At 57.2% G+C, this 24,126-nt stretch overlaps 3 protein-coding genes across 6 annotated transcripts in view; 1 reads left to right on the forward strand and 2 right to left on the reverse strand.

Moving 5' to 3' along the window:
• rcor3 (REST corepressor 3) overlaps positions 1-4,557 on the forward strand; it is a 5,509-nt gene extending 952 nt beyond the window's left edge. The window contains exons 3-13 of one of the 3 annotated variants that reach the window (XM_068320723.1): positions 1-54; positions 902-979; positions 1,051-1,103; positions 2,032-2,193; positions 2,258-2,382; positions 2,457-2,535; positions 2,614-2,829; positions 2,939-3,016; positions 3,324-3,381; positions 3,463-3,707; positions 3,788-4,557. The exon at positions 1-54 is cut by the window's left edge and continues 3 nt beyond it. In XM_068320723.1, the coding sequence (XP_068176824.1) occupies positions 1-54; positions 902-979; positions 1,051-1,103; positions 2,032-2,193; positions 2,258-2,382; positions 2,457-2,535; positions 2,614-2,829; positions 2,939-3,016; positions 3,324-3,381; positions 3,463-3,707; positions 3,788-4,159 (1,520 nt within the window). In that variant the 3' untranslated portion in view covers positions 4,160-4,557. Of the gene's footprint in view, positions 159-901; positions 980-1,050; positions 1,196-2,031; positions 2,194-2,257; positions 2,383-2,456; positions 2,536-2,613; positions 2,830-2,938; positions 3,017-3,323; positions 3,382-3,462; positions 3,708-3,787 lie in introns of those variants that run through there. The other 2 variants (XM_068320724.1, XM_068320725.1) reach the window with 2 other exon arrangements.
• A 523-nt stretch (positions 4,558-5,080) lies between these two features.
• On the reverse strand, positions 5,081-10,574 carry LOC137599684 (atlastin-2-like). Of its 2 annotated transcripts, XM_068320721.1 has the most exons (14): positions 10,422-10,574; positions 8,553-8,791; positions 8,240-8,374; positions 8,065-8,169; positions 7,933-7,983; positions 7,728-7,784; positions 7,540-7,632; positions 7,008-7,146; positions 6,814-6,941; positions 6,689-6,745; positions 6,406-6,477; positions 5,905-6,336; positions 5,738-5,752; positions 5,081-5,646 (listed from the first exon to the last, which is right to left on the reverse strand). In XM_068320721.1, exons 1-14 carry the CDS (start codon positions 10,483-10,485, stop codon positions 5,524-5,526), a joined length of 1,710 nt encoding a protein of 569 aa, XP_068176822.1. In that variant the 5' UTR covers positions 10,486-10,574; the 3' UTR covers positions 5,081-5,523. The 2 variants fall into 2 exon arrangements, with proteins under 2 accessions (XP_068176822.1, XP_068176823.1); XM_068320722.1 differs by lacking the exon at positions 5,738-5,752.
• Positions 10,575-13,822: 3,248 nt separating this feature from the next.
• LOC137600566 (nidogen-1-like) lies at positions 13,823-24,083 on the reverse strand. Its single transcript, XM_068322269.1, has 19 exons — positions 22,442-24,083; positions 21,071-21,361; positions 20,517-20,746; positions 19,645-20,369; positions 19,434-19,574; positions 19,044-19,295; positions 18,729-18,929; positions 18,409-18,639; positions 17,517-17,654; positions 17,309-17,437; positions 17,103-17,231; positions 16,289-16,519; positions 16,042-16,214; positions 15,703-15,829; positions 15,468-15,639; positions 15,245-15,402; positions 15,046-15,169; positions 14,859-14,971; positions 13,823-14,623 (listed from the first exon to the last, which is right to left on the reverse strand). The coding sequence occupies exons 1-19, from the start codon at positions 22,763-22,765 to the stop codon at positions 14,505-14,507; spliced, it is 4,008 nt and encodes a 1,335-aa protein (XP_068178370.1). The 5' UTR covers positions 22,766-24,083; the 3' UTR covers positions 13,823-14,504.
• Positions 24,084-24,126: the final 43 nt, after the last annotated feature.

A 24,126-nucleotide genomic window follows, 5' to 3' on the forward strand; every position in this document is an offset into this window, starting at 1 on the left:
TGGGCATGCGGGTCGGAACCGACTACCAGGCCAGCATCCCGGAGTTCGAGCCCGGTGAGGGTCCGGTTCTACCTGAGGACGGGCGGCGGGAGCCTCGGTACCGGAGACACACACCTCCACGGACCGAGGCTACCGCCGCTGTCGTTACCGAGAGATCGGTGAGGCTGTCGGTCCGGTCCGGTTCTCCTCCCGGTCCGGTCATCAGGACCGAACGTCTGGACCGGAACCAGAAACACAACCCAGTTCTGATTGGTTTAAGGGTTAAAGTCTCTGAAGTTTCCCTCACACACACAAAGACACACACACACACACACACACACACACACAGACACACACATACATAGATACACACACACACACACACACATACATAGATACACACACACACACACATACATAGATACACACACACACACACACACACACACATAGATACACACACACACACAGACACACACACACACACACACACACACATAGATACACACACACACACATACATAGATACACACACACACACACACACATAGATACACACACACACACACATACATAGATACACACACACACACACACACACATAGATACACACACACACATACATAGATACACACCTACACACACACACACACACACACACACACACACACACACACACACACACACATAGATACACACACACACACATACATAGATACACACCTACACACACACACACACACACACACACACACAAGTATACACACAAGCATGACAACAGTTAGCTTAGCATCACTTTCAGACGATAATAGCTGTTAGCTCAGCAGCTAGTCCTGCTAGCCACCTCTGTGGGGGGGTTCTTGTCCTTCTCCCATCATGCACCTCTTCTGATAATGATGATACGTTGCTCTTCCCCCTCCAGGCGCCACCAAGTACTCGGATAAGGACAGCGGCGGGATGCTGGTGTGGTCTCCCCATCACACCATCGTGGACTCCAAACGTAAGTCCACTTCCTGTCTGCCTCCTGGCCCCGCCCCCACCACGCCCCCTGACCTGTGTTTCCCTCCCCAGTGGACGAGTACATCGCCATCGCCAAGGAGAAGCACGGATACAACGTGGAGCAGGTGGGTCACGTGACCAGTCCAGGGTCATCCAGAGGTCACAGGTGGTGACATCATCACAGGGGTTGGTGCTGGGGGCGTGGTCATTCTGTCAGGTGTGTTAAGAAGGGTTTAGGGGGCGTGGCTTCATACTGTTACTACAGATGTTACTGCAGATATTACTACAGATATTACTACAGATATTACTACAGATATTACTACAGATATTACTACAGATATTACTGCAGATATTACTGCAGATATTACTGCAGATATTACTGCAGATATTAATACAGTTATTACTACAGATATTACTACAGATATTACTACAGATATTACTACAGATATTACTGCAGATATTAATACAGTTATTACTACAGATATTACTACAGATATTACTACAGATATTACTACAGATATTACTACAGATATTACTACAGATATTACTACAGTTATTACTACAGATATTACTAAATGTGTGTGAAGGTTCAGTGTCCACAGGAGAATATATGAATTAAAGGAAACTCAAACTATTGAGGGAAAAGCAAAAGAGAAAAAACCTGCATCACATCTTTATTTCTAAAACTGATTTTATAAATGTCTACCAGGCTTTAACAGTTTGATAAAACTAATAGTTTTACTCTGATTTTTCTTTTACATAAACCGTTCTGATGTTATTAATAAAATCGTTAAATTAAAAGTTTGTTTAGTTTTCATATTGTGTCATTGTTAAACTCAATCCTTGTGTCGTTCCTACCGTATGTTCTGTTATTCTGTTATTACTGTTGGGATGCACTAATTTTTGTTGAAGCGCGTCCCAGGATGCACTGCTCTCTGGAGGTAACATGAGCTCTGTGTCAGTGTTTGTACCCAAAACTGATATGGGCCAATCAGAGGCTGAGGATCACCAATGTGTGTTTGTGTGTGTGTGTGTGTGTGTGTGTGTGTGTAGGCTCTGGGGATGCTCTTCTGGCATCAGCACCACGTCGATCGTTCTCTGGCTGATCTTCCAAACTTCACTCCGTTCCCTGACGACTGGACGGTGGAGGACAAAGTTCTGTTCGAACAGGCCTTCAGTTTCCACGGGAAGAGCTTCCACCGCATCCAGCAGATGGTGAGTGTGCCCCGCCCCCTGCCCCGCCCCCTGCCCCCCCCACTAACCTGTGCTGCCCCCCCAGCTGCCGGACAAGCCCATCTCCAGCCTGGTGAAGTACTACTACTCCTGGAAGAAGACGCGGTCCAGGACCAGCCTGATGGACCGGCAGGCCCGCAAGCTGGCCACCAGGAGCAGCCAGGACGACAGGTATCCCCGCCCCCCGGTGGCCCCACCCCACCCAGGCTCACGCCGGCTGACTCTGGTTCCTGTTGTTTCCATAGCGACGAGGAGATGGAGGAGGCCAACCCCATTGAGGCCCAGGACAGCGACTACGACCCCAACCGGGACGCCAAGAAGGAGGTAGAACACGCCCCCCTGGGGTCGCCATGGCGATGGCTAATCCTCCAGGCTCTAATCCGCTTGCACCCCCCCCGTTAGAACCAGGTGGAGCCGGTGGGGGCGGGGTCGAAGCTGGCGCTGGGCCGGCGGGAGCACCAGACCCTGCAGCACCGCCATCACCAGCGGTCCCGCTGCCGCCCCCCCAAGGGCATGTACCTGACCCAGGAGGACGTGGTGGGCGTGTCCTGCAGTGCCGCCGCCGCCAACACCTTGCTGCGCCAGCTGGACATGGAGCTGGTGTCTCTGAAGAGACAGGTAGGGGGCGCTGAGCGCAGCGTTAGCACACTAACAGTAGCGTGTGACATCCGTCCAGGTGACGCAGCTCTGGCTCCGCCCCCCGGTGACACCTGTGTGTCGTCTTCAGGTGCAGAATGCCAAACAGATGAACAGCGGCCTGAAGCACCTGCTGGAGGTGGGCATCGACGAGTTCAGGCTGCCGGAGGTACGACCAATGAGGGCCGGCCACGCACAGGGCGTCCAATCAGGAGCCGGCAGACCACGCCAGCTAGCATTAGCACACCTGGTACCAGTGGTGCAGCTAGCATTAGCTTATCTGAATCTAGCAGCTAACATTAGCATATTCGCCACCAGCGGTGCAGCTAGCGTTAGCTTATCTGTCAGTATCTGTCTGGAAACAACAATAAGAAGTAGAAGCACTGACTTCCTACTGGACTTCCTTAGCCACATGCTACCCGGCCAGTGGGCGGGGCCTGATGTTAACTTCCTGTTCTTCTTCGGTGGTGTCTCAGTGTAACCAGAAGGTGAACGCCCGCTGGACCACCGACGAACAGCTGCTGGCGGTTCAAGGTGAGTCTCAGGAGGGTGTGGCCTGATCCACCAACCCATGACAGGAAGTGAATGTCAGTGTTGTTCTTCTGGTCCAATCAGGCGTCAGGAAATACGGGAAGGACTTCCAGGCCATCGCCGACGTCATCGGCAACAAGACGGTGGGCCAGGTGAAGAACTTCTTCGTGAACTACCGGCGGCGCTTCAACCTGGACGAGGTGCTGCAGGAGTGGGAGGCGGAGCAAGGGACACGCCCCCCCAACGGAGACAGCGCCACCTCTGGTGAGGAGGGGAAGAACAGCTCGGCCACGCCCTCAGGGAAGAGCACCGACGAAGAGGACGATGAGGTGAGGCGGTCCTGACAGGTGCGCTCTTCTTCTTCTGTGGTGCTGTGAGCTAACTGGTCCCCCCTCTCCCCCCCATGCAGGGTCAGGTGACCTCCTCGGGGGCGTCTCCGGCCGCCACCACCTCATCGTCGGCTCAGGTTCTGGCGACGGCCAACGCCTCCTCCCTCCACCAGCCGCCGCCCCTCCTGCGCCCCTCCCTCCCAGCCACGCCCTCCCTGCACCGCCAGCCGCCCCCCCTCCAGCAACAGGCCCGCTTCCTGCAGCCCCGCCCCACGCTGCACCAGCCCCCGCCCCTCATCCGACCGTCCAACCCACTGCCGCCCCGCCTCAACCCCCGCCCCCAAGCTCCCATGAGCCTCTGCGGCAACCCGGGGGCGTCCAGCGCAAGCTCCGCCCAACAGGCTCCCGGCATCCACCAATCAGAAACCACCTCGTCTTCCTCCCTCCACTAACGGACGTGACGCCGCGCTGCGTTCAGGTGCCGTGGGAACTTTCATGTTTGTGTGTTTCAGGGGCTGAAGCTCGTTTTTCCCACAGACCTGAACGCAGCAGGTCGATGGGTGGAGCCACTGGGTGGGCGGCGCCCCACGGGGGTCCACCTCTTCTCTCCTGGACAGAAACATTTGGCTCTGGAACCAGGATGTGATTGGATTTGCTCCGCCTTCCTAACAGTTGTGTAATCTGATTGGCCGACACAACGCAGCTCAACAGTGATTGGCTGTCCCGACGTGAGGCATAAACGGACCGGACGATCAGAACCAACGGTGTTTTAGCCCAATTAACAGTCTTAGTAGTCGTATCTTAATCGTTGTCATGGTAACAGCTGGTCAATAAAGTTAGGGTACTTGAACGCCTCGCTCCTCCTTCAGCAGAAACCAGACTGTTCTGGCCCAAAAGTGACATGTTTGAGTTTTTCCCCCAATAAATCAGTTAAAAGGTTAAATATATGACCTTTTGCCACTAATTTTATTTTATTATTTTATTTTCTAAATTCCTTAATGCCTCATATAGAATACGTTATAATTGTACACACAATACCTAAAATGGTCCAACTGACTCCCATTATAATCAGATTTCTATATTTTACATTTTTATCATATACTATAAGCATATATATATATAATGTATATGATATATATATATGTAAGCATACACAATAATGGAAATATTTTGGAAATATTCTATATTTTGTGTTTTTCTCATTGGAAGAAAAACAGGGTTCTAGTGGCTCCATATAAACATTTACTTAAAAGATATATAAACGTTCTGGACCGATGGAACAAATCAATAATCATTGGAAGGTTCTGGTTCCAACCTGGGGGGGCGGGGCCAAGCACAGAAGAACACCAGGAGGCGGAGCTTGCTGAGTCGGGTTTAATAAAATAGATTAAAATGGGTTTGAAACAAGACGGGGGGGGGGGGACAAGGGGGGGGTTACAAATATATCTGATATAAAAAAGAATTTAATTTTCCACAAATCACAAAAGCAGAAAAGTTCTACAAAAGTTCTATTTATATATTTATAGATTTGATGATAAAAACAGGGGGGTAGTCCAGTGATGTCACCTTCAAGTCGCGCCCCCCCACCAGTACCTTTGGTGGCTCCACACTACCGCACAGAGGAGGCGGAGCTACGAGGAAGCTGTGGTCATGCTACATTCACATGAATGGGAATCGTTAACAGGGAGCTGCCACTGACAGTGGCCCCTCCCACCAATAAATACCTTAGCCACGCCCACTGACAATGACACACTGATTGGTCCTCAGACCTGCAGGGCGTGGCCTGCGTCTGGAGTCCTAACAGACGGGTGTGCTGCTAGTTTTTCTTCTTGACGTTATTTTTGGAGGCGAGGTGGGGGCGGGGCCAGGGGCGGGGCCATGGGACCAGAACCCCCAGCGGGACCCGGGTCCAGGCCGCCTCTAGGAGTTTGGAGAAGACCTGCAGGAGGAGACGAAGAGTTAGGTTTGTTCTGTTGCAGTTATGACATCATAACCTGTCAGAGGGCGGAGCCTGATTGGTCGGGGCTCACCTGCCGGGGGCTTCTCTGGAGGCGTGACAGGAAAGAGGAAGAGGAGGAGGAAGAGGAGCGTTTCAAAGGAGGAAAAGAAACCGATAACCGATGAGATCATCACGTCATGCTAGTGTTAGCATGCAGGCGGGACTGTGTTTAAATAAAGTTTCAATCAAACCACCCACCTGTTCCCAGAGGGCTTCAGCCACGTGGTCGATGGCTCCGCCCACCTCGCGGAACTCTCCGGAGTACCTGACGTAAACCCAGACGCAGAGCGCCGCCAGAGCCACGCCCATCACCAGGCGGCAGAGCGCCGCTGCCGAGGCCACGCCCAGGAAGCTGGTGACCAGCGCGGCGGCGTACATGGCGAGCACGATGGCAAACAGCGTGGCGGGCGTCCGCACCGCGTGGAAGATGTTCTTGCCGTCGTTGTGTTTGCAGAAGTTGGCGTAGGCGTCATCAAGCTCCGCCTCCAGCTGCTCCTGGTAGCGCCGGCAGAAATCGTCGCCGCCCATCTTCTTCACGCCACGGAAGCGTCGCACCGCCGCCCGCCGCAGCTCCTTGTGGCGGCGTTCCAGCTCCACCGGCGACAGGTAGGGCTTGTCGCCGCCGCACACCTGGAGGCGCATCAGAACCGGAAGTCAGCCCAAGCCACGCCCCCCAGCAGACAGGAAGTGATGCGTTACCTGCTCCATGCCGCTGTAGTACACCTCTGTGGCACCCGCCAACGCTGCCAGGTTGTTGGCTTCAGCGGTTGCCTTGGTAACAGATGACAAAACAACTATCACAGCACGCAGGTACAGGCCACGCCCACCAGATCAAGTGTTACCCAATCAGAAGTCTCTGGAGTCAAGCTGTTAAATGGATATTTCTGTTTCCATGGTAACGCCTGTTAAATTTACTGAAGGAGTGGGATGCAGAGGGGGAGGAGTTAAAGGGGGAGCATCCAGTGGGCAGGGCCAGACTCACCTGCAGCATGGTCTTGGGGTGAGGAAGCTCCTCCCCCTGGTAGATCTTCATGTAGGCCTGAAAACCAGAAGACGTCAGCATCCGGGTCAGCACTGGAGCATGCTGGGTAACAAGCAGTGGCTCACCTTGAAGTAGTACAGCAGGTCCCTGCAGGTGACCCTGGCCCCCCCGATCTCCTTCTCCACCAGGTTGTGGGGGGCCAGCAGCGCCGGGACCAGGGCCCCCAGCTCCCGCCTGAAGTCCTGGTCGATGTCTGAGGGGAGAGAGTCGCGTCAGCCCCGCCCACAGGAGAGGGACTCACCTGAGGGGCGGGGCTCACCGCGCAGCCGGCCGTCAAAGCGGGGGTTGGTGGCCACCTGCAGGCCGGGGTGGGGCAGCAGGAAGCAGCCGATGTGGGAGAAGCAGGAACGGACGTGTCGCCTGACGGCCTGCAGCTCCTCGTGCTGCTGCTGCGTGAGCTGAGACAGCGGGTAGCACGGGTTAGCGCCGGCTAACGGCACATTAGTGCCACGATAGCGCCGCGTTAGCTCACCATGGTAAAATAGTGTTAGCACCGCGATAAAGTAGTGTTAGCACCGCGATAAAGTAGTGTTAGCACCGCGATAAAGTAGTGTTAGCACCGCGATAAAGTAGTGTTAGCACCGCGATAAAGTAGTGTTAGCACCGCGATAAAGTAGTGTTAGCACCGCGATAAAGTAGTGTTAGCACCGCGATAAAGTAGTGTTAGCACCGCGATAAAGTAGTGTTAGCACCGCGATAAAGTAGTGGTAGCACCGCTTTTAAAGTTGTGTTAGCATAAGGTTAGCCATGTGTTAGCATCATCATCCCAGCGCCAGTCACAGGAGGCTCACCTGCAGGCGTTTGTCCAGGAAGCTGCGCCCCCCCTCCAGGCCGTAGGGGTGCTCATAGGGGTAGCTCCAGTCCCGGATCAGGAACATCAGGCTCTGGGGGGACACCAGGTGTCAGAACCACCGGGGGGGGTTGGGGGGAGGTGCCTCGGGGAGCCCCCCTCAGACCCCCGAGGGAGACCCCGACCCACCTGGAAGGGTTTCTCGTAGACCTGCTCCATGGCCAGACGTCCGTACTCTGTGAAGAGCTGGGAAAAGGTCAGAGGAGCAGAGGTCAGAGGAGCAGAGGTCAGAGGAGCAGAGGTCAGAGGAGCAGAGGTCAGAGGAGCAGAGGTCAGAGGAGCAGAGGTCAGAGCCACCGGCTGCTAACGACCAAATATGGAAACAGGGACTGACCTGCAGGTGCTGGAGGTCGTCCTCCTGGACGTTCTGGGACAGGTTGTAGACCTGAAAAACACCACATCACGTGAACCCTGATCGCCCGGTGACCCCCGACCCCCCCGGTGACCCCTGACCCCCCCGGCGGACCTGGACAGAGCTGGTCATGGTGCTGAGGGCGAACAGGGTGGCGCAGTCCCTGACGGTGGACTGGCTGTCAAACGCCCCCTGGGTGTCCATCAGCAGTACTGCGACCTGCAGAGAACACAGGTGTTCAGAGGGCGGGGTCCGGCCCCGCTGCCCCGCCCCCAGCCCCGCCCCCCACCTCGCAGCCATCGGGCTTCTCCACCACGAACACATCGCTCCAGGCCAGGATGCCCGTCGTCTCCCGCTCGCAACCGCCACGCCAGCTGAAGCCGGTCAGAGGCTCCTCCTCCCCGCCGATCCACGAGACGGAGTCCTGGGCGGAGACAGTTGCCATGGTTACCAGTTGCCCCGCCCCCCCCACACTGCCAGCATCGTGCCCGACTCAAATCCTCTTTACGTGTGGAAACCTTCCAGACTGGGGATTAACGGGGTCCAAAGGTCAAATTGGGCCCCGCCCCTGGCCCCGCCCCCTGTGGTCAGGTGACCCTCACCTGCTGGTACATGTAGCGCAGCATGAAGTCCAGCAGGAAGGACTTCCCCTTGCGGAAGGCGCCGGCCACCGACACCACCACCACCTGGAGGTCCTGCACCGCCTCCTGCAGCAGCAGCCGCTCAAGCTCCGCCTCCTGCAGCGAGAACGAATGGGCCGCCTCGTCCGCCGCCACGATCTGCACCGGCCGGGCCCCGCCCCCCGCCACCGGGGAGGGGTGTGATCTGAACCTGTGGCGTCCTGTGAAGGAAAGGTCAGGTTAGCTGCTAGCTGCTAACCGCTACTGGAGGACACGCCCCCTTGAAGCAGCAGGCTGAGTCCCTCCAGCTGGTGATGAAGAGGAGGGGGGGGTTACGATTATGGGATGGCAGGGAGGTTTACAGTACACAGCCGGGGCCCCGGCGGCTCTGACCCTGAACGGCATCTCCTTGTACGGCAGGCGGTGACCGACCGGTGACCCCCCCTGCAGGCCCTTGGCCCCTCCTGGGGTCCGGTTCTCTTCCTGGACCCGGGTCCGGCTCTGGGGCCCCTGAAGAACCCGATCCAGAGTTCAGGATCAGAACAGACCAGAGGAATCCCAGGAAATTGTGAATTCCAGGTTTGGGTTCCGGCGCTCCGTTCCTACGCTGCCCCAGGGCAGCCAGGGGGCGGAGCCAACGCACCTACCACAAGGCGGTGCCAATGCACCTGCCACAGGGCGGTGCCAACGCACCTGCCACAGGGCGGAGCCAACGCACCTGCCACAGGGCGGAGCCAACGCACCTGCCACAGGGCGGAGCCAACGCACCTGCCAGATGCACCCCAGGGTTACTGAACCACCAGGACCCGGCAGAACCGGGACAGTCCGGTTTAAACAGGTCTGGAGCCCCTAATGTCAGAGGGACAGTGAACGCACCACCTCAGATGGGGGAATCGGATTGGTCCCTGAGGTCACATGACGGCGCTCCACATCTGGTGATCAGCTGACTCACCCTGAGGCATCCTGGGAAGAAGCGTCCCTATTCAGGACCACGAGACACCGATCTGCGCCACGCCCTGATGCTAACCACAATGAACGTCGGGGGCGGTCCAGAGGAGCCAGGACCAATCGGCATCATTTCATGCCCCTCCCCCTGAAGCGGTCACCTGACCCACCAGTTAGAATCCTCGCTAGCATGTTAGCAGCTAACAATAAAACAAAGCAGTGACATCAGGTCCACAGAATGCCGTAAGCCCCGCCCACCCAGGTGACTCCACTGACGTCACATTTCAATCCTAGCGTTAAACACTACATTGTAGGTCGCGTGCGCCCCGCCTCCCACCTGCATCACGTGACACCCAGCTTCCAGCGTCAGCATCCATCTGAACGCCCTCTCGTCAGCGCAGCAAAAGAGGCTAGCATGCTAGCTGCTAACAACAACCAATCAGCTGCAGGGCTCGAGCCTCGCTCCGAAACGACGCCCTCACGAGCCGCGGACCACCGGCCGGACGCGGTGCGACGGGAGACGCGGTGCGACGGGAGACGCGGTGCGACGGGAGACGCGGTGCGACGGGAGACGCGGTGCGACGGGAGACGCGGTGCGACGGGAGACGCGGTGCGACGGGAGACGCGGTGCGACGGGAGACGCGGTGCGACGGGAGACGCGGTGCGACGGGAGACGCGGTGCGACGGGAGACGCGGTGCGACGGGAGACGCGGTGCGACGGGAGACGCGGTGCGACGGGAGACGCGGTGCGACGGGAGACGCGGTGCGACGGGAGACGCGGTGCGGCAAAACGCGGCAGCGTCACCCCGGAGTCACCCGCCGCCGGTCCAGCGCCGCGCGCTTTGAAGCCAGCCGGTGTCACGTGCGTCGCCGGTGAAGCGGGGACCGGCGGGAGGTGTCCGTTACCTGCCGTGGAGATGCTGCCGCTGGGGCTCCGCTGCTTCAGCGCGCCGCTCTCCTCCGCCGCCATCTTCCTCGTCCCGGCAGCAGCGCGGCCTGACGTCACACACTGCCCCGCTGCTGCCCGCGAGGGCTCAAATACAGACAGACGCCCCGCCCCCTGGTTGCCTCCGGAGAGGGGCGTGTCATGAATAATTACTAAGGCTGCTCTTCAGCTGTTTCCTACGTCACACGTCACATTAGAGAACGTTAGCATTCTGCACTTCCTTAGCAGGTTGCTAACGCGGTGCGTTCACGGATCCCCGGTGATTCCAGCACCGACCGTACATTCAAATCCAAACTTTGTGAATCGACAATTGAGGATTAGTTTCTTATTGACTCCGCCCACAATCTGACGTCACTACTTCGCTTCAAACAGATGGACAAACGGCAGCAAGATCCATTAAATACACAGCCATGGATCGATGCTTTATTTATCCACAAGGAAATTACACAACAACAGACACAGTAATAATCCATAATTGATTGATGATGAAGTCATGAACAGAAGAAACAAATAACCAGTAAAGCTAATGTTTTTTGGTTCCTGGCAGAAGGACTGAAGGAGCATCTGTGGTGACGGCACCTGAAGGCATCACGAGGTAACACATGAGGATGATAAGTGTATTGATCCGGGGGGCGGAGTCGATGGGTCCATCAGCGTCTGATTGGCTGAGGCTCACATCAGAGGAACCCAGGCTAATCCGTCCTGAACGCGGCGCTTGTTCTGGAACCTGTGACTGTGGGAAATGGATTTTACTCAGCTGACCCCCTCGGCCCTCCCCAGTGCATGCTGGGATTGCAAAACAGACGCAGCCCTTGTTAGAGGCTGTAGAGTGGAATGTTGTTAGCATGTTATCAGCTAACAACCCCAACCTAGTGCTTTACCCTCCACGGGGGCAGGTGGCGCCGAGGGTCAGTCAGGCCACGCCTCCATCGCTGATGATTGGACGTGTTGCGTTCAGGACAGTCCGTAAACTTGATTAATGGACACCGTGAGACATGTGGTCATATGACGACCTGTGGCCACACCCCTCAGCCCCCCAACCAGCTGATGGTGCGTTCAGGTGCATCAGTGGGTACCAGCACCGACCCTCACACCTCATCCAGACAGCTTTATTGATTATTTTCAGCTTCCATCAATCAAACCTGTGCAGCATTGAATCAGTCTGTTCATCAAGCCCCGCCCCCTGACCCATCAGTCCGGCCCCCCTCTCCGGCGGCCTTCGTCCTGACCTCCGAGCGAACGGCGCTCTTCATGCTCCTCTGCATCAGCCAGGTGACCAGGTGGACGGACAGGAAGGCCCCGCTCGCCGCCAGCAGCCAGTTCCTCCGGATCCAGCTCTGAGGCCTCATGTCTGGGGGGGGGGGGTAGGATCAGGGTGGGGGTTGGATCGGGGGGGGGGGGGGGGGTGGAAACAAGAAGATAAACTTGAAGCAAAACCAGAATAAAAACAGTTAAAGACTCGTGTACAATGAGAATGACACCGATTGGACCCCAAACAGAGTCATGTGACTAAAGGACTCCAAACAGGGTCATGTGACTAAAGGACTCCAAACAGGGTCATGTGACTAAAGGACTCCAAACAGGGTCATGTGACTAAAGGACTCCAAACAGGGTCATGTGACTAAAGGACTCCAAACAGGGTCATGTGACTGAGCCATCAGGACTGTCTTGGAGCAGCCTCTAGTGGACAGGAGAGGAGCTGCAGCTCTTCCATTAACCAATCAGGAGGCTATTTAACAGCTGATCCTATTGGTGCACAGATCACCTGGGACAGGTGTGGCATGTGGGCGTGGCCCGCCCCTCAGACCTCCTACCTCTGAGTGGTCAGTTGCTCTTGGCGGGAGCGGTGGGTGGGGAGACATAAGCGACGATGGCGGGCTCGTGTCTCTGGGGGCGGAGCAAGGGGTTGGACTTCAGCTGGAACCACCCCCAGTGGATCAGCCCCAGACTGGGCCCCATCACGATCAGGACTTTGTAGTTCCTCCAGAAGTCCCTCAGGCCCATGGCTGACAGGAGACACACAGCAGAACCCTCAGCTCAGGGAAACAGACTGGTTGCTATGGTGACGGGTTGCTGTGGTGACACACTGAGCCCCTCATCACTGCTGTAGAACCTGATGGGGTCACCAGCTGACCGGGTCTGACCTGATGGAGGATCCCCAACAAACACCGAATGCTAACAGCAGTAGAGGCTAACAGCAGTAGAGGCTAGCAGCACTGAGCTAACAGCTATAGAGGCTAACAGCATTGAGCTAACAGCTGTAGAGGCTAATGGCACCGAGCTAGCAGCACTGAGCTAAAAACAGTAGAAGCTAACAGCATTGAGCTAACAGCTATAGAAGCTAACAGCATTGAGCTAACAGCAGTAGAGGCTAGCAGCACTGAGCTAACATCTACAGAAGCTAACAGCATTGAGCTAACAGCAGTAGAGGCTAGCAGCACTGAGCTAACATCTACAGAAGCTAACAGCATTGAGCTAACAGCTATAGAAGCTAACAGCATTGAGCTAACAGCAGTAGAGGCTAGCAGCACTGAGCTAACATCTACAGAAGCTAACAGCATTGAGCTAACAGCAGTAGAGGTTAGCAGCACTGAGCTAAAAGCAGTAGAAGCTAACAGCATTGAGCTAACAGCCGTTTAAACCGGTTGTGTTTCCGCTGCTCGCGGGTCGAGTCCCGTGTTCCGTTAAATTTCCGGGACCCGAACGACCCGTGGTGACACCGACTACCCGGTACCGACGCGGTGAATCGCTCTCACCTTCAGAAAGCAGCGTTTCGTCCTGAGGCCAACATGTCTGTATCGGACCGGAAGCTGGAGTCTTCTTCGTTGGTGTGAAATCAAAATCCCGGTTTGTTTGTTAAAACGTCGCCCCCTGCTGGAGAGAAAACGCACTGCACTGTTTGTGAGATGTTTAGTAGAAGTTAATCAGGGACTAAACCCGAGCCGGTCAAGAAAATAAACAAACAAATCAACCGTATTGATTATTTAACAACGAGTTAGCAGAATTACGTCAGCACAGCCGACAGGAAGTGGAAATAGTACCGGGAAAAAAAATGCTTTTTTGTGAGAATATTTGCACAGACATAACACCAGTCACATGATAGTGAACCAGAGCAGATATGTGTGTGTCATGTCTAAAGACGTGTGAGTGAGTGTGTTAACTCTAAACTAAAGTGTGTGTGTGTGTGTGTGTGTGTGTGTGTGTGTGTTCTGTTGGACGTCCTTGATCCAGAGTTGCCAGAGTCAACAACAGGTCCCAGCAAGAGATGGCCTCTGATTGGTTCAAATTAAACACATTGAACCCACAACACAGCGTGGACACGCCCCCTTAGACCGGAGCCACAGATTCATCCAATCAGGCGGATTCATTCACAACTTTTATTTAAATGAGACAAGAGCTGAAAACACAACCTGAGTGTAATCATCATCTTCATCTTCATCATCATCTTCATCAGCTCTGTCTGCATGTTGTTGTTGTTGTTTACAGGTTTGTATAAAAACAATAACGTCACTGATATCAAAACTATTTGTGAGTTTAAGGAGAGAAAAGTTTACAAACATCAAAGAATGTTGATCAATAAAAAACTTGATTGATTGATTTCAAGTCTGATCAGAGTCACTTCGTCAATAACTGTAATGATTAGTCGGATCAGCTCCGTCTGGAATGGATTAGCAATCAGTTAGCATCACTCGTTAGCATCGCGCATGTTTCATCAGCCCCCAGCAGGGGGCGCCCAGGGGACAGTCTGAGTTTTGTCAGCAGCAGATTGATTGATTGATTGATTGATTGTCATACTGCGAAAATATTCTCTTCCATAACCCTTGAGACCTCTTTGGATCTCAAGGGTTTTCCAGGCCCTTGAGATCTCTTCACTCCAGGATTGGACAGTGCAGAAGAGAAAGAATCTGATTGGTTTTCATGGACATGACGACAAAGGGGGCACCCCCCCCCCGCTGGAGGATCATAAATACCACAAAAGAACAAATGTTAAATTCAAGTCATAAAAAAGTAGAAAACGCTTCTTCTCTCCTGGAGGCGGAGCTTCACAGGCTGCTCTCCTGGCATTGGTCGGCGGCGGCGTCGGGGCAGCGGCAGGTGAAGCCCCCAGGGCGGGGCAGACACAGGTGGGGGCAGCCTCCGTTGTTGGAGCAGAAGTTGTGAGCTAACAGGGGGGAAGTGGGGGTAGACAGTTAGTTACTGTTGCCTAGAAACCAGGGGGCGGCTTCCCTGAGGCCGCCGCCCACCATCAGGACCCCTGGAAGTCCTAAAACGTGCCTTCAGCTAACGTCATGCTAAGCTAGGCTAACCCCAGCGTCTGGACCTTTGACCCCAGCTGTCGTCTGATTGGCCGAGCCTCATCATGCGACTCCAGGGACCCCCCCTGACTGAACGCCTACCTTGCGGACACTGCGTGGTTGCCGCGGCGATGCCGTACAGCCGGGAACGCTTCTGGGGCAGGAACTCCTGCGTTTCCACCCCCGCCTCGGTATCCACGGCGACCACGGCGTCCCTGAGAGAACAGAACCCAGACGGTTACACCCCCCTGGTCGTGGGCGGAGTCACGGTGAGTGGGGTGGGCAGTACCTCCTCCAGTCAGTGTAGTAGAGGCTCCGCCCACTGGACACCAGGGCGAACGGGTACTGGACCCCCTCCAGGATCCGCCTCCTCCGCCGGCGGTGGGGGTCCACACACTCCACCCTTCGAGTTCCTGCGGACCAGACGACCAATCAGACGAGGGGAACCCACTCTGGCCCCGCCCCCGGCCGTGACATCACAGACTCACCGGCGTCGGCCCAGCAGAGCTCCTGGCCCTCCAGGTCAAAGGTCAGCCCGTTGGGGAGGCCCAGGTCGTCCCCCACCAGGACGGTCCGGCCCCCCCCGTCCATGTGGGACATCTCGATCTTCGGCCCATCGCGGTTCCAGTCGGCCCAGAACAGCTGCCTGGGGGGGGAGAACCGGTGAGACCAGGAACCAGAACCAGAACCGGGTCCGGGGGGGGCGCTCACCCGTAGGGGGGGTTGGTGGCGATGGGGCGGGGATTGACCAGGCCGGTGCTAAACAGGACGCGGCGCCCGCTGCCGTCCAGCCGGGACACCTCCACCGTGTCCCTCAGGGAGTCGGTCCAGAACAGGAGGCGGGACACGGGGTCCAGCGCCAGGCCCTCGGGGCTCTGCAGACCTGGGGGGGTGTTAGCGTGGGGGGGATCTGGGTCAACTAGAACCCCAACGGGTGGGAGGTTACCTGTGGTGATCACCGGGCTGATGGCTCCGCCCCTCAGCCCCGCCCTGCTGATGGCCGGCCCGCTGATGTCGGTCCAGTAGACCGTCTGCTCCACGCAGTCGAACGCCACAGCGATGGGGACACGGTCCTGGGGGGTGGGGAGAGACAGAGGGTGGTTCATCAAAGCCCCCTCTGTACGGCGACCCCCCCGGGTCAGTGGGACGACCCCCCGGCGCCCGGCTGACGCCTGGCAGGACAACGGGGGGGTTGTTCTGGACACCGATGGCGTCAGCGGGTCAGAATGCGAGGCTGAGGCCCCGCCCCTCAGCGCTCTGATTGGCTGGGGGAGCCCCGTCTTACCGGGACGTGCAGCAGCGGGGCGGCGCCCCCCCAGTCCGGGCCGGTGAGGTCCAGACGGACGCGCTCGATCCTCCCGCTCTGGGCGAACAGCAGGTGCCCCCCCAGAGGGGCGGGGCCCACGTCAGGGCGGGGCCTGGGCCCCACGGGGGGAGGAGTCACCGCCTGGTCGATGCCTGTTGATGACAGGACAAGTCAGAGGTCAGAGGGGCGTCGCCCGGCAGGACGGGGAGGGGGAGGCGTAACGCACACATGGGGGCGGAGTCCAATCCGGTGCGGGTGTGGGGGACCTCCCGGCCCGCGCCGTCCACACACCAGCACTGCCCGATGGAGGCGTGGCACTGCGTGGGGCGGTAGGCCCCACCCCCGTCACACTGCGGGACGTACTGACCAACCGGCGGACGGGGGCGGGGAGTACCGGAGCCGGGGGCGGAGCTCTGGGCCCGCGCTCGGTGGCGCTCGCACTCGGACTCCACCCGCTCTGGAAAAACAAACAACAACAAAATCGTCATGACGACCAACAGGACAGGGCCAACGGGTTAGCCTAGCTTAGCATGACGACTGGAGGAGGCGGCGGACCAATCAGGACGTCTGGAGGTTTGTTTGTTTACAGAACCGATCGTTTCCTGTCATGTGACTGCCGACCTTCCGATTGTTTGGTCGTGGGCCGGCCTTCAGGTTGCCGTGACACCCGGGGGGGCGTCGACCAGACGGAGCCGGAGTCAAAACATCCCGACAGACGACCCTGGGATGAAAGCAGCAGCGGGGGGCCGAGGGGGGGGCGACGCGCCTGCGAGGCGATGAGCAGGTCGTAAAAACACCCACAGAGGACTGGGCTGTAATCAGCCGTTGCCTAGCAACACCTGGAACCACTGGAGACCAGGAAACAACAGCCGGTGACAGGAAGTCGTCCGCTGGAGGCGCCTCGTGACGCTCACGTCTGATTGGCTGCTCAGAAACCAAAACAAGCCCCACCCCTGTTGAGTCTGACGGATGTCCATCTGACCTTCGGTCTGTCCCTGAACGCCTCGTCCAATCAGAGCGCTCCTGAATGCGTCGCCTACCTGAGGGCTTCGGGCGGCACTGGAGGCCGTCGCCTTGGTAACCGGGGGGGCAGCTGCAGGCGAACGACCCCGGGGTGTTGGAGCAGGAGGCGTGGTCGGGGCAGCGGCCCAGCTGGCACTCGTCCACGTCTGGAGGGGGCGGAGACAAGACAGAGGGGGTCAGGTGGGGGTCAGGAGTTCAGGTGGGGGTCAGCCCTCTTACGTACCGACGCAGCTCCTCCCGTCGCCGGCGGCGATGAAGCCGTCTGCGCAGACGCAGCGGTACGTTCCGGGCTGGTTGCTGCAGTGGGCGTCGGCTCCACACACAGGGGGCGTGGCCCTGCACTCGTCCACGTCTGCCACAAACCAAGATGGCGACGGGTCAGAGGTCGTCGAGTGGATAAATGTCATCAGTGACACCGGCGGCGCCGTTACCGTGGCAGTAGCTTCCGTCACCGTGGAAACCGCTGGAGCACAGGCAGGTGAACTGGAGGTCGTCTCCGGGGCGACACACGGCGTTCGGGTCGCAGCCGTGTCGGCCGGTGAAACACGGGTTCTGCTCCGGAGACGAACCTGGAGGAGACCCCGCCCCCGGTCAGAACCACCTACCCACAATGCACCTGGAGCGTCAGACGGGTCAAATCACTTGTTTCACAACTTTTAGTTTGAAAATCTCCTCTGAGGAAACTGCAGTCACATGACCCAGAGGAGAAACCACTGCTCCCATCATGCAGCTGGGCGCACCCCTCACAGGAAGCCCCCCCAGATGTTCCTCTCCTCTCCAGCTGAGGCCTGTTTGCTTGTCTAACTGAAGAGTCCCCCGCCTGACCTTTGACCTTTAACCTGCCTCTTTAAGAAGAGAGTGCCCTCCCCCTGCTCCACCCCCCCCTGGGGGCCGGAGGCTGCTACCTGATTGGCTGCTGACCGACCCCCCCTCTGCTCTGAGCAGCAGCTGAGGAAACACATCTGGGCCCAGACGAGACCTGAGACCCAGATCCAGGTTCCAGACCAGGAACTCTAGGCCTAACCATTCCTAACCAGTCCTAACTACTCCTAACCATTCCTAACCAGTCCTAACTAGTCCTAACCAGTCCTAACTAGTCCTAACCATTCCTAACCAGTCCTAACTAGTCCTAACCATTCCTAACCAGTCCTAACCAGTCCTAACTGGTCCTAACCGGTCCTAACCAGTCCTAACCAGTCCTAACTGGTCATAACCGGTCCTAACCAGTCCTAACCAGTCCTAACTAGCCCTAACTGGTCCTAACCGGTCCTAACCAGTCCTAACTAGTCCTAACCAGTCCTAACCAGTCCTAACTAGTCCTACCGTGCACCGGGCCGACCCTGTTGCTCATGGCGTAGCGGATCAGGTGGTTGTTGGAGTCGAACATCACGAAGATCTGGTCGACGCTCAGCTGCTGGGTGGGCGGGGCCTCGGCGGCGTCGCCATGGCGACAGCTCTGGTAGGTGATGGTCTGGCGCCACTGGTAGCTGCGGGTCTGGACGGCGCCGTCGGGGGCGGTGACGGTGTAGTCCCGGCTGGAGGAGGACGTGATCACTGATTGGACGAAGAAGAGGGCTTCACTTCTGTTCACAATGTCACCAGAACCAGAACCAGATCCAGAACCGTCCCCCCCGGGTCCTTACGGTCTCTGCTGTACTGGTACACCTCGGTGTAGGGGCTGATGTTGACGGTGGATCTGGGCGGGACTTCGGGGACACGCCCCTCCAGGTGGGTGGAGACCACCAGGTGGTCGTGAGGGTCGACGCCCTCGAACCGCTGCTCCACGCTCAGACGCTCGTTTCCGGGATGGAAGACCACCTCTGCCCGTCGCGAGAACACGCCCCCTGCAAGGACACACCCATCTGAGCAGAGCACAGACACAAGCTCCTCCCCCTGAACCCTCAAGTCAGACCACGCCCATCAGAACGGAGCTGGCCACGCCTTAAAGGTGGGCTCACCAATGAGACGGAAGCCGTTCTGGTGGCCGGGCTGCTCCAGGGCGAAAGCCCAGCCCATGACTCCGCCCACCGAGGACAGGGGCTGCAGGGCGGGGCCCAGGCTGTCGGGGACGCTGCTGATGGCCACGTAGGCCCGCCCCTCGTTGGCCACCACGTAGGAGTGCAGGTCGAGGTTGACGAGCTCCACCGGCGACGGCGAGTCCCCCACAAACACACGACCTTTGACCTTCCCGTTCATTCGCTGTGGCTGTCCTGCAAACAGACACCAGTTCTGACCCTCTGGGCCCCGACCAGGGTCCAGAGTCCAGGGTCTACAGTCCAGGGTCCAGACCAGAGTCTCGGGTCACGTCTTACAGATCCAGGTGAACTTGACCCAAACCTGCTTCTTACCTTCTGGGACGCAGTCCTTCCCATCGCCGTAGAAACCAGGCCGACATCGGCAGCAGTACCCGTCGCTGTGATCCTGGCAGTCGGCGAAGGCGGAGCATTTGTGGCGGTTGTGGGAACACGAGCCCAGGTTGTACGCCAACACTGCAAGAAGCAAACCGGTCAGCTGGACCAGGGACCCCCAACACCTGAGCGCCGGCGGCGGACTGCCTACCGTCCACGTCCAGGTCTTCATCCACCACAACAACCTGGGGCCGCTGGGGCGGGGGGTAGGCTGGACCTGGTAGGACCGGTTCAGGATCAGGGCCCTGGGGCTCAGGGACCGGGTCCGTGGGGGAACTGCGACCAATCGGGGACGGTCTCGACTCGCTGGTTTCTGGGATGGCGTTTCCTGGCTGCAAAGGCTCAGAGACGGGGTCGGAGGTCTCGGTTCGGTCTGGATGATCTGGATCCGTTGGAGGTCTTCTGGGCTCGTCGGTGTCAGGGATGGTGTTTCCTGGCGGAGACGACCCAGAGATAGGGTGGGTGGACTCTAGTGGACCCTGGGGGGGCTGCTGAACCGTCTCTGGGGGGCCAGACGTTGATGAGACGGTTTCAGGGTCTGGATGTTCCGTCTCAAGCTGGTCCGGTTCCACAGAATTCCTTGCGTCGGTCTCTGGTTCGGCGTACCGCGGCGTGACGGTCTCAGCTTCAGGGGCGGTGGGCTGGTCCTCGGTGGGGGCCTCCGTTGGGACCTGGCTTTCCTTTGTGGTCACCTGAGGTTTGTGGGTTGTGACCACTTCCTGTTCGTCTGGTTGCCTTGGCAATGTGGTTCCAGGAGCGTTGGTGGGATCGTCCTCCTCAGGCAGGTACGAAACCAGTCCAGGTGTGATGGTGGTGAAGACGGGCGCCGCGCCGATCTCGTAGACCCAAACCCCCCGGCGTCCTGAAGTCGTCTTCCTGGTGGACACAAGAAGAAGCGAAACAAGAAGCAAAACCAATGAGTCCTGAAGAAAAGACTCACTGGTTCCTCCAGAACCGGACCGGGTTCCACCAGAACCGGACCGGGTTCCACCAGAACCGGACCGGGTCCCGGTCCAGACTCACTCTGTGAGCTCCCTGACGGACGTCTCTTCTTCTGTGGTGATGCGGAAGTACGTCCCCTGCCTGGTGTTCCACCACCAGCCCCGGACGAGACCCTGGTTGAAGCCAGCCTCCAGGACCTTAGCCCCGCCCCCTATGGGCGTGGTCAGAAACTGAAGGCCGTCCTCCGGGTACAAGAGGATGGCGCAGGAGGACGACTCCATGGACGCCACGACCAGCTGGAAGGTGTTCCTCTGGAAGACACCACAGAGATGCCCCGCCCACTCAGTCAGGACCACACTGTTGTGTAGCTAGCAGGGTAGCTAGCAGGGTAGCTAGCAGGGTAGCTAGCAGGGTAGCTAGCAGGCTAGCACCTTACTGGCTAGCTGGAATGCTAGCAGCTCTGTTTCCGATGCTAACGGTAGTGGAGACCCTGGGGGTCATGTTATGCTAGGTTTCTCCAGTTAGCTAGTTAGCCACCTCTTAGCTAGTTAGCCACCTGTTAGCTTAAATGTGCCATTCTATCAGTGAGGCTAGCTGCTAATGCTAGCACCAACTGGACCCGTCACGCCCCTCACCTTATCGTGGGCCGCAGCTCCGCCCCCGGCGGCCATGTTTTCCCAGGTGACGATGATGACGAAGACAGGCTCCACCCCTTGGTCCCGGGGGAACGCCCTTCTGACGTGCTCAGCGGCGGCGCTCAGGGCCTCCTGGCTGCTGTCCTGCCTGAAGTAGACCCCCCCTCCTCCAGCGCCGGCATCCAGGTCCCCCAGCAGGGGGGCCACCATCTGGAACCCCGAGGGCATCTTCCCCAGGTACTCGGCCTCCGCTGGGGGGGCCACGAAGGACAGGAAGCCGTTGGTGTTGATCTGCAGGAGGTCAGGAAGCAGACCCGGTTCAGACCATCCTCACCCCCCGTCCCCCCAGTGATGTCACACCACCGTTCCCACGCCCCCCCCCCCGACATCTGGACAGACGTATGGAGTCCATACGGTCCAGATGGACGACGCCCACTTCCTTCAGGAGGAAGCAGCTGGAGCCGGGGCAGGAGATCGGTTTACGGTCCAGCCGGGGTAATTACTGGGGGAGGGGTGGGTGGGTGTGTGTGTGTGTGTGTGTGTGTCTGTGTGTGTGTGTCTGTGTGTGTGTGTGTCTGTGTGTGTGTCTGTGTGTGTGTGTGTGTGTGTGTGTGTCTGTGTGTGTGTGTGTCTGTGTGTGTGTCTGTCTGTGTGTGTGTGTGTGTGTGTGTGTCTGTGTGTGTGTGTGTGTGTGTGTGTCTGTGTGTGTGTCTGTGTGAGGATGATGATGATGAAGTCAAACCAGGTGATTGGATCATTTGGTGTGATGTCATCAGACTCTCGATCGATCCGAGATCAATAACAACCAATCAGCAGTGATGAAGCACAAAGAATGCGTCTGAAGCCCCGCCCCTTGTCACGAGCCCAAACTGGAACGACTCTAAAGCTGGAGATTGATTCATGATTGATTATTGATAGATTAATGACTGATTCATGATTGATTACTTAATTAGCATAAAAACGTGTTGATTAAAGATGAGCATCGAAAACAGATCGATTTATCGATCTATGAATTAATTAACTCATTTTAGAATCTCGTGACTTTAAAGTTTTTAAAATACTCTTCTTTGAATACATTCGATTGATCGAACTGATCACTGATCGATCAGATCGGTGATCGATCTGTGGACTAAAGGCATTGATTATTGACTTCTTTTCCACCTATGGACACGCTGACCTCTGTTAGAACCGGACCGGCCCCCGGTTCTGCTGACACTCCCGGGTTGGACCCGTGTCCTGGTTAGTCTTTAAACTCAGTCCTGACGCCGTTTCTTCTCATTATTCTGTTATTACTATGGGATGCACACAGTTATTGAAGCCCTCCCAGGATGCACTGCTCCCTGGAGGTCACATGAACTCTGTTGGACTCACGTAAACTGTGTCGAACGTCCGGCTGAAGAACAGAACCGAGCCGTTGAGCCGCAGCTCGGCGGTGGAGTCGGTACCGGGCTGCAGCCGCTGGTCTCCGGCTTCCTCCCCGAACCGGAACATCTGCTCCGGCTGCAGAGCCCGGGTCAGAGCCGCCAGGCTCCCCAGGACCCACCAGACCCGCAGCGGGCTCCGGCAGGCGGGACTCATGCTCCTGAAACCGGGACGAACCGGACCGGCGGGGGTCTGTGCAGACGGCCGGGAAGAGGCGGCGGGACGGGAGGACCGGCGGGACGGGAGGACCGGCGGGCGGCGGACTGAGGGCATGCGAGACGGGAGGGGGGTAAAAAGCCGGGGGGGCGTGAGAGTAAAGACCACGTGACTTCCGGTCGGCACGTGCTTCAGAATAAAAGAATCGGGGATCAAAAATGAAATCGTTCTCTGAAGGACCAAACTCTATCCCATAATATGTCCGACACCCTCGAGTAGGTACCGTAACCATGGCAACCCCCAAAAACTGCTGTAGGTCTCGTGACACCTGACTGGCTCTGCTCAGACACGCCCCCTCGTGGCTGCAGAGAGGACTCCTTCCGGCATCGGCTCCTCCAGCTCAGCCAATCACAGCAGACAGAGGTATGTAAACAGCATCAGCTGATCACATCTAAATGGACAGATCGATAGACTTTATTCATCATCACCCCCCCATACATGCCACACCCACAGTGTCTCTGAGTCTGTTTGTCAACAACTGAAAAGACAAAACATCCCTGAAGAAGAACCGGCCCCCCCCCGAGGAAAATAAACACAATCGACAACAGATCAACAAGCTGTTTATATCGTTTCCTCCACAAACTTGTGATTTAAGACATCGTGGTCGAAGCAGCAAAACAAAATATACAGAACGGAGACGTGGAGGCGACCGGGCACCACAAACAAACAAACAAACAAACAAACAGCTGCTACTGGCTTGGTTTAGGTCAACAAGTCAATGTTAACGTTTCACATGACTTCATCTCAACGCTCCTTCAGACGGTCAAACCGTCCAATCAGCTTCCAGCAGCTGCAGGCGAGCGTCCAATCAGCTTTCGGCTAAGGCAGGTTTTCTAAACGACCCTGCTCTGCTCCTCCCTTCACCCGATTGGTCTGTAAGCATGCGGGGCGGGGCTGTGGGTTAGGGGAGGGGCTTCACACCTTGCTCTGAGGTAGCCAGTGGAGGCAGCGCAGCCATTGGTTGATACTTCACTACTAACAATGGGTTCTATGTGCAAGCCCCGCCCACAGGTGTGACCTCATCAGTTGAAGGTTCAGGTGGTCCAGTCTGCACCAATCACAGGTTTGAGACAAAAGCTCTGCGAGACACGCCCCTTAGACAGCTAGCCAATGACAGGGAGGCCTGACACGACACCTACAAGCTGATTGGTCCAGATCCTCAGGCAGACACACACAAAGCAGCAGTGTTCCCACTCAACAGGATGTGATGTCATCAGGAGGCGGGGTCTTGTTGAACTCTGACATCACTTCCTGTTCTTCCTTTAGAGCTCCTCAGTGGTCAGAGGTGGGGGAAGAGGAGGAGGAAGATGAGGAGGGGGGGAAGGAGGAAGAGGCGTGGTTAGGGTAAGAGTAGGAGGAGATGGAGGTGGGGGAGGAGGGGGAAGGGGGAGGGAGAGGAGGAAGAGGAGGAACATGAG

Source organism: Antennarius striatus, chromosome 8 (genome assembly GCF_040054535.1).
Source record: "Antennarius striatus isolate MH-2024 chromosome 8, ASM4005453v1, whole genome shotgun sequence".
Taxonomy (NCBI): domain Eukaryota; kingdom Metazoa; phylum Chordata; class Actinopteri; order Lophiiformes; family Antennariidae; genus Antennarius; species Antennarius striatus.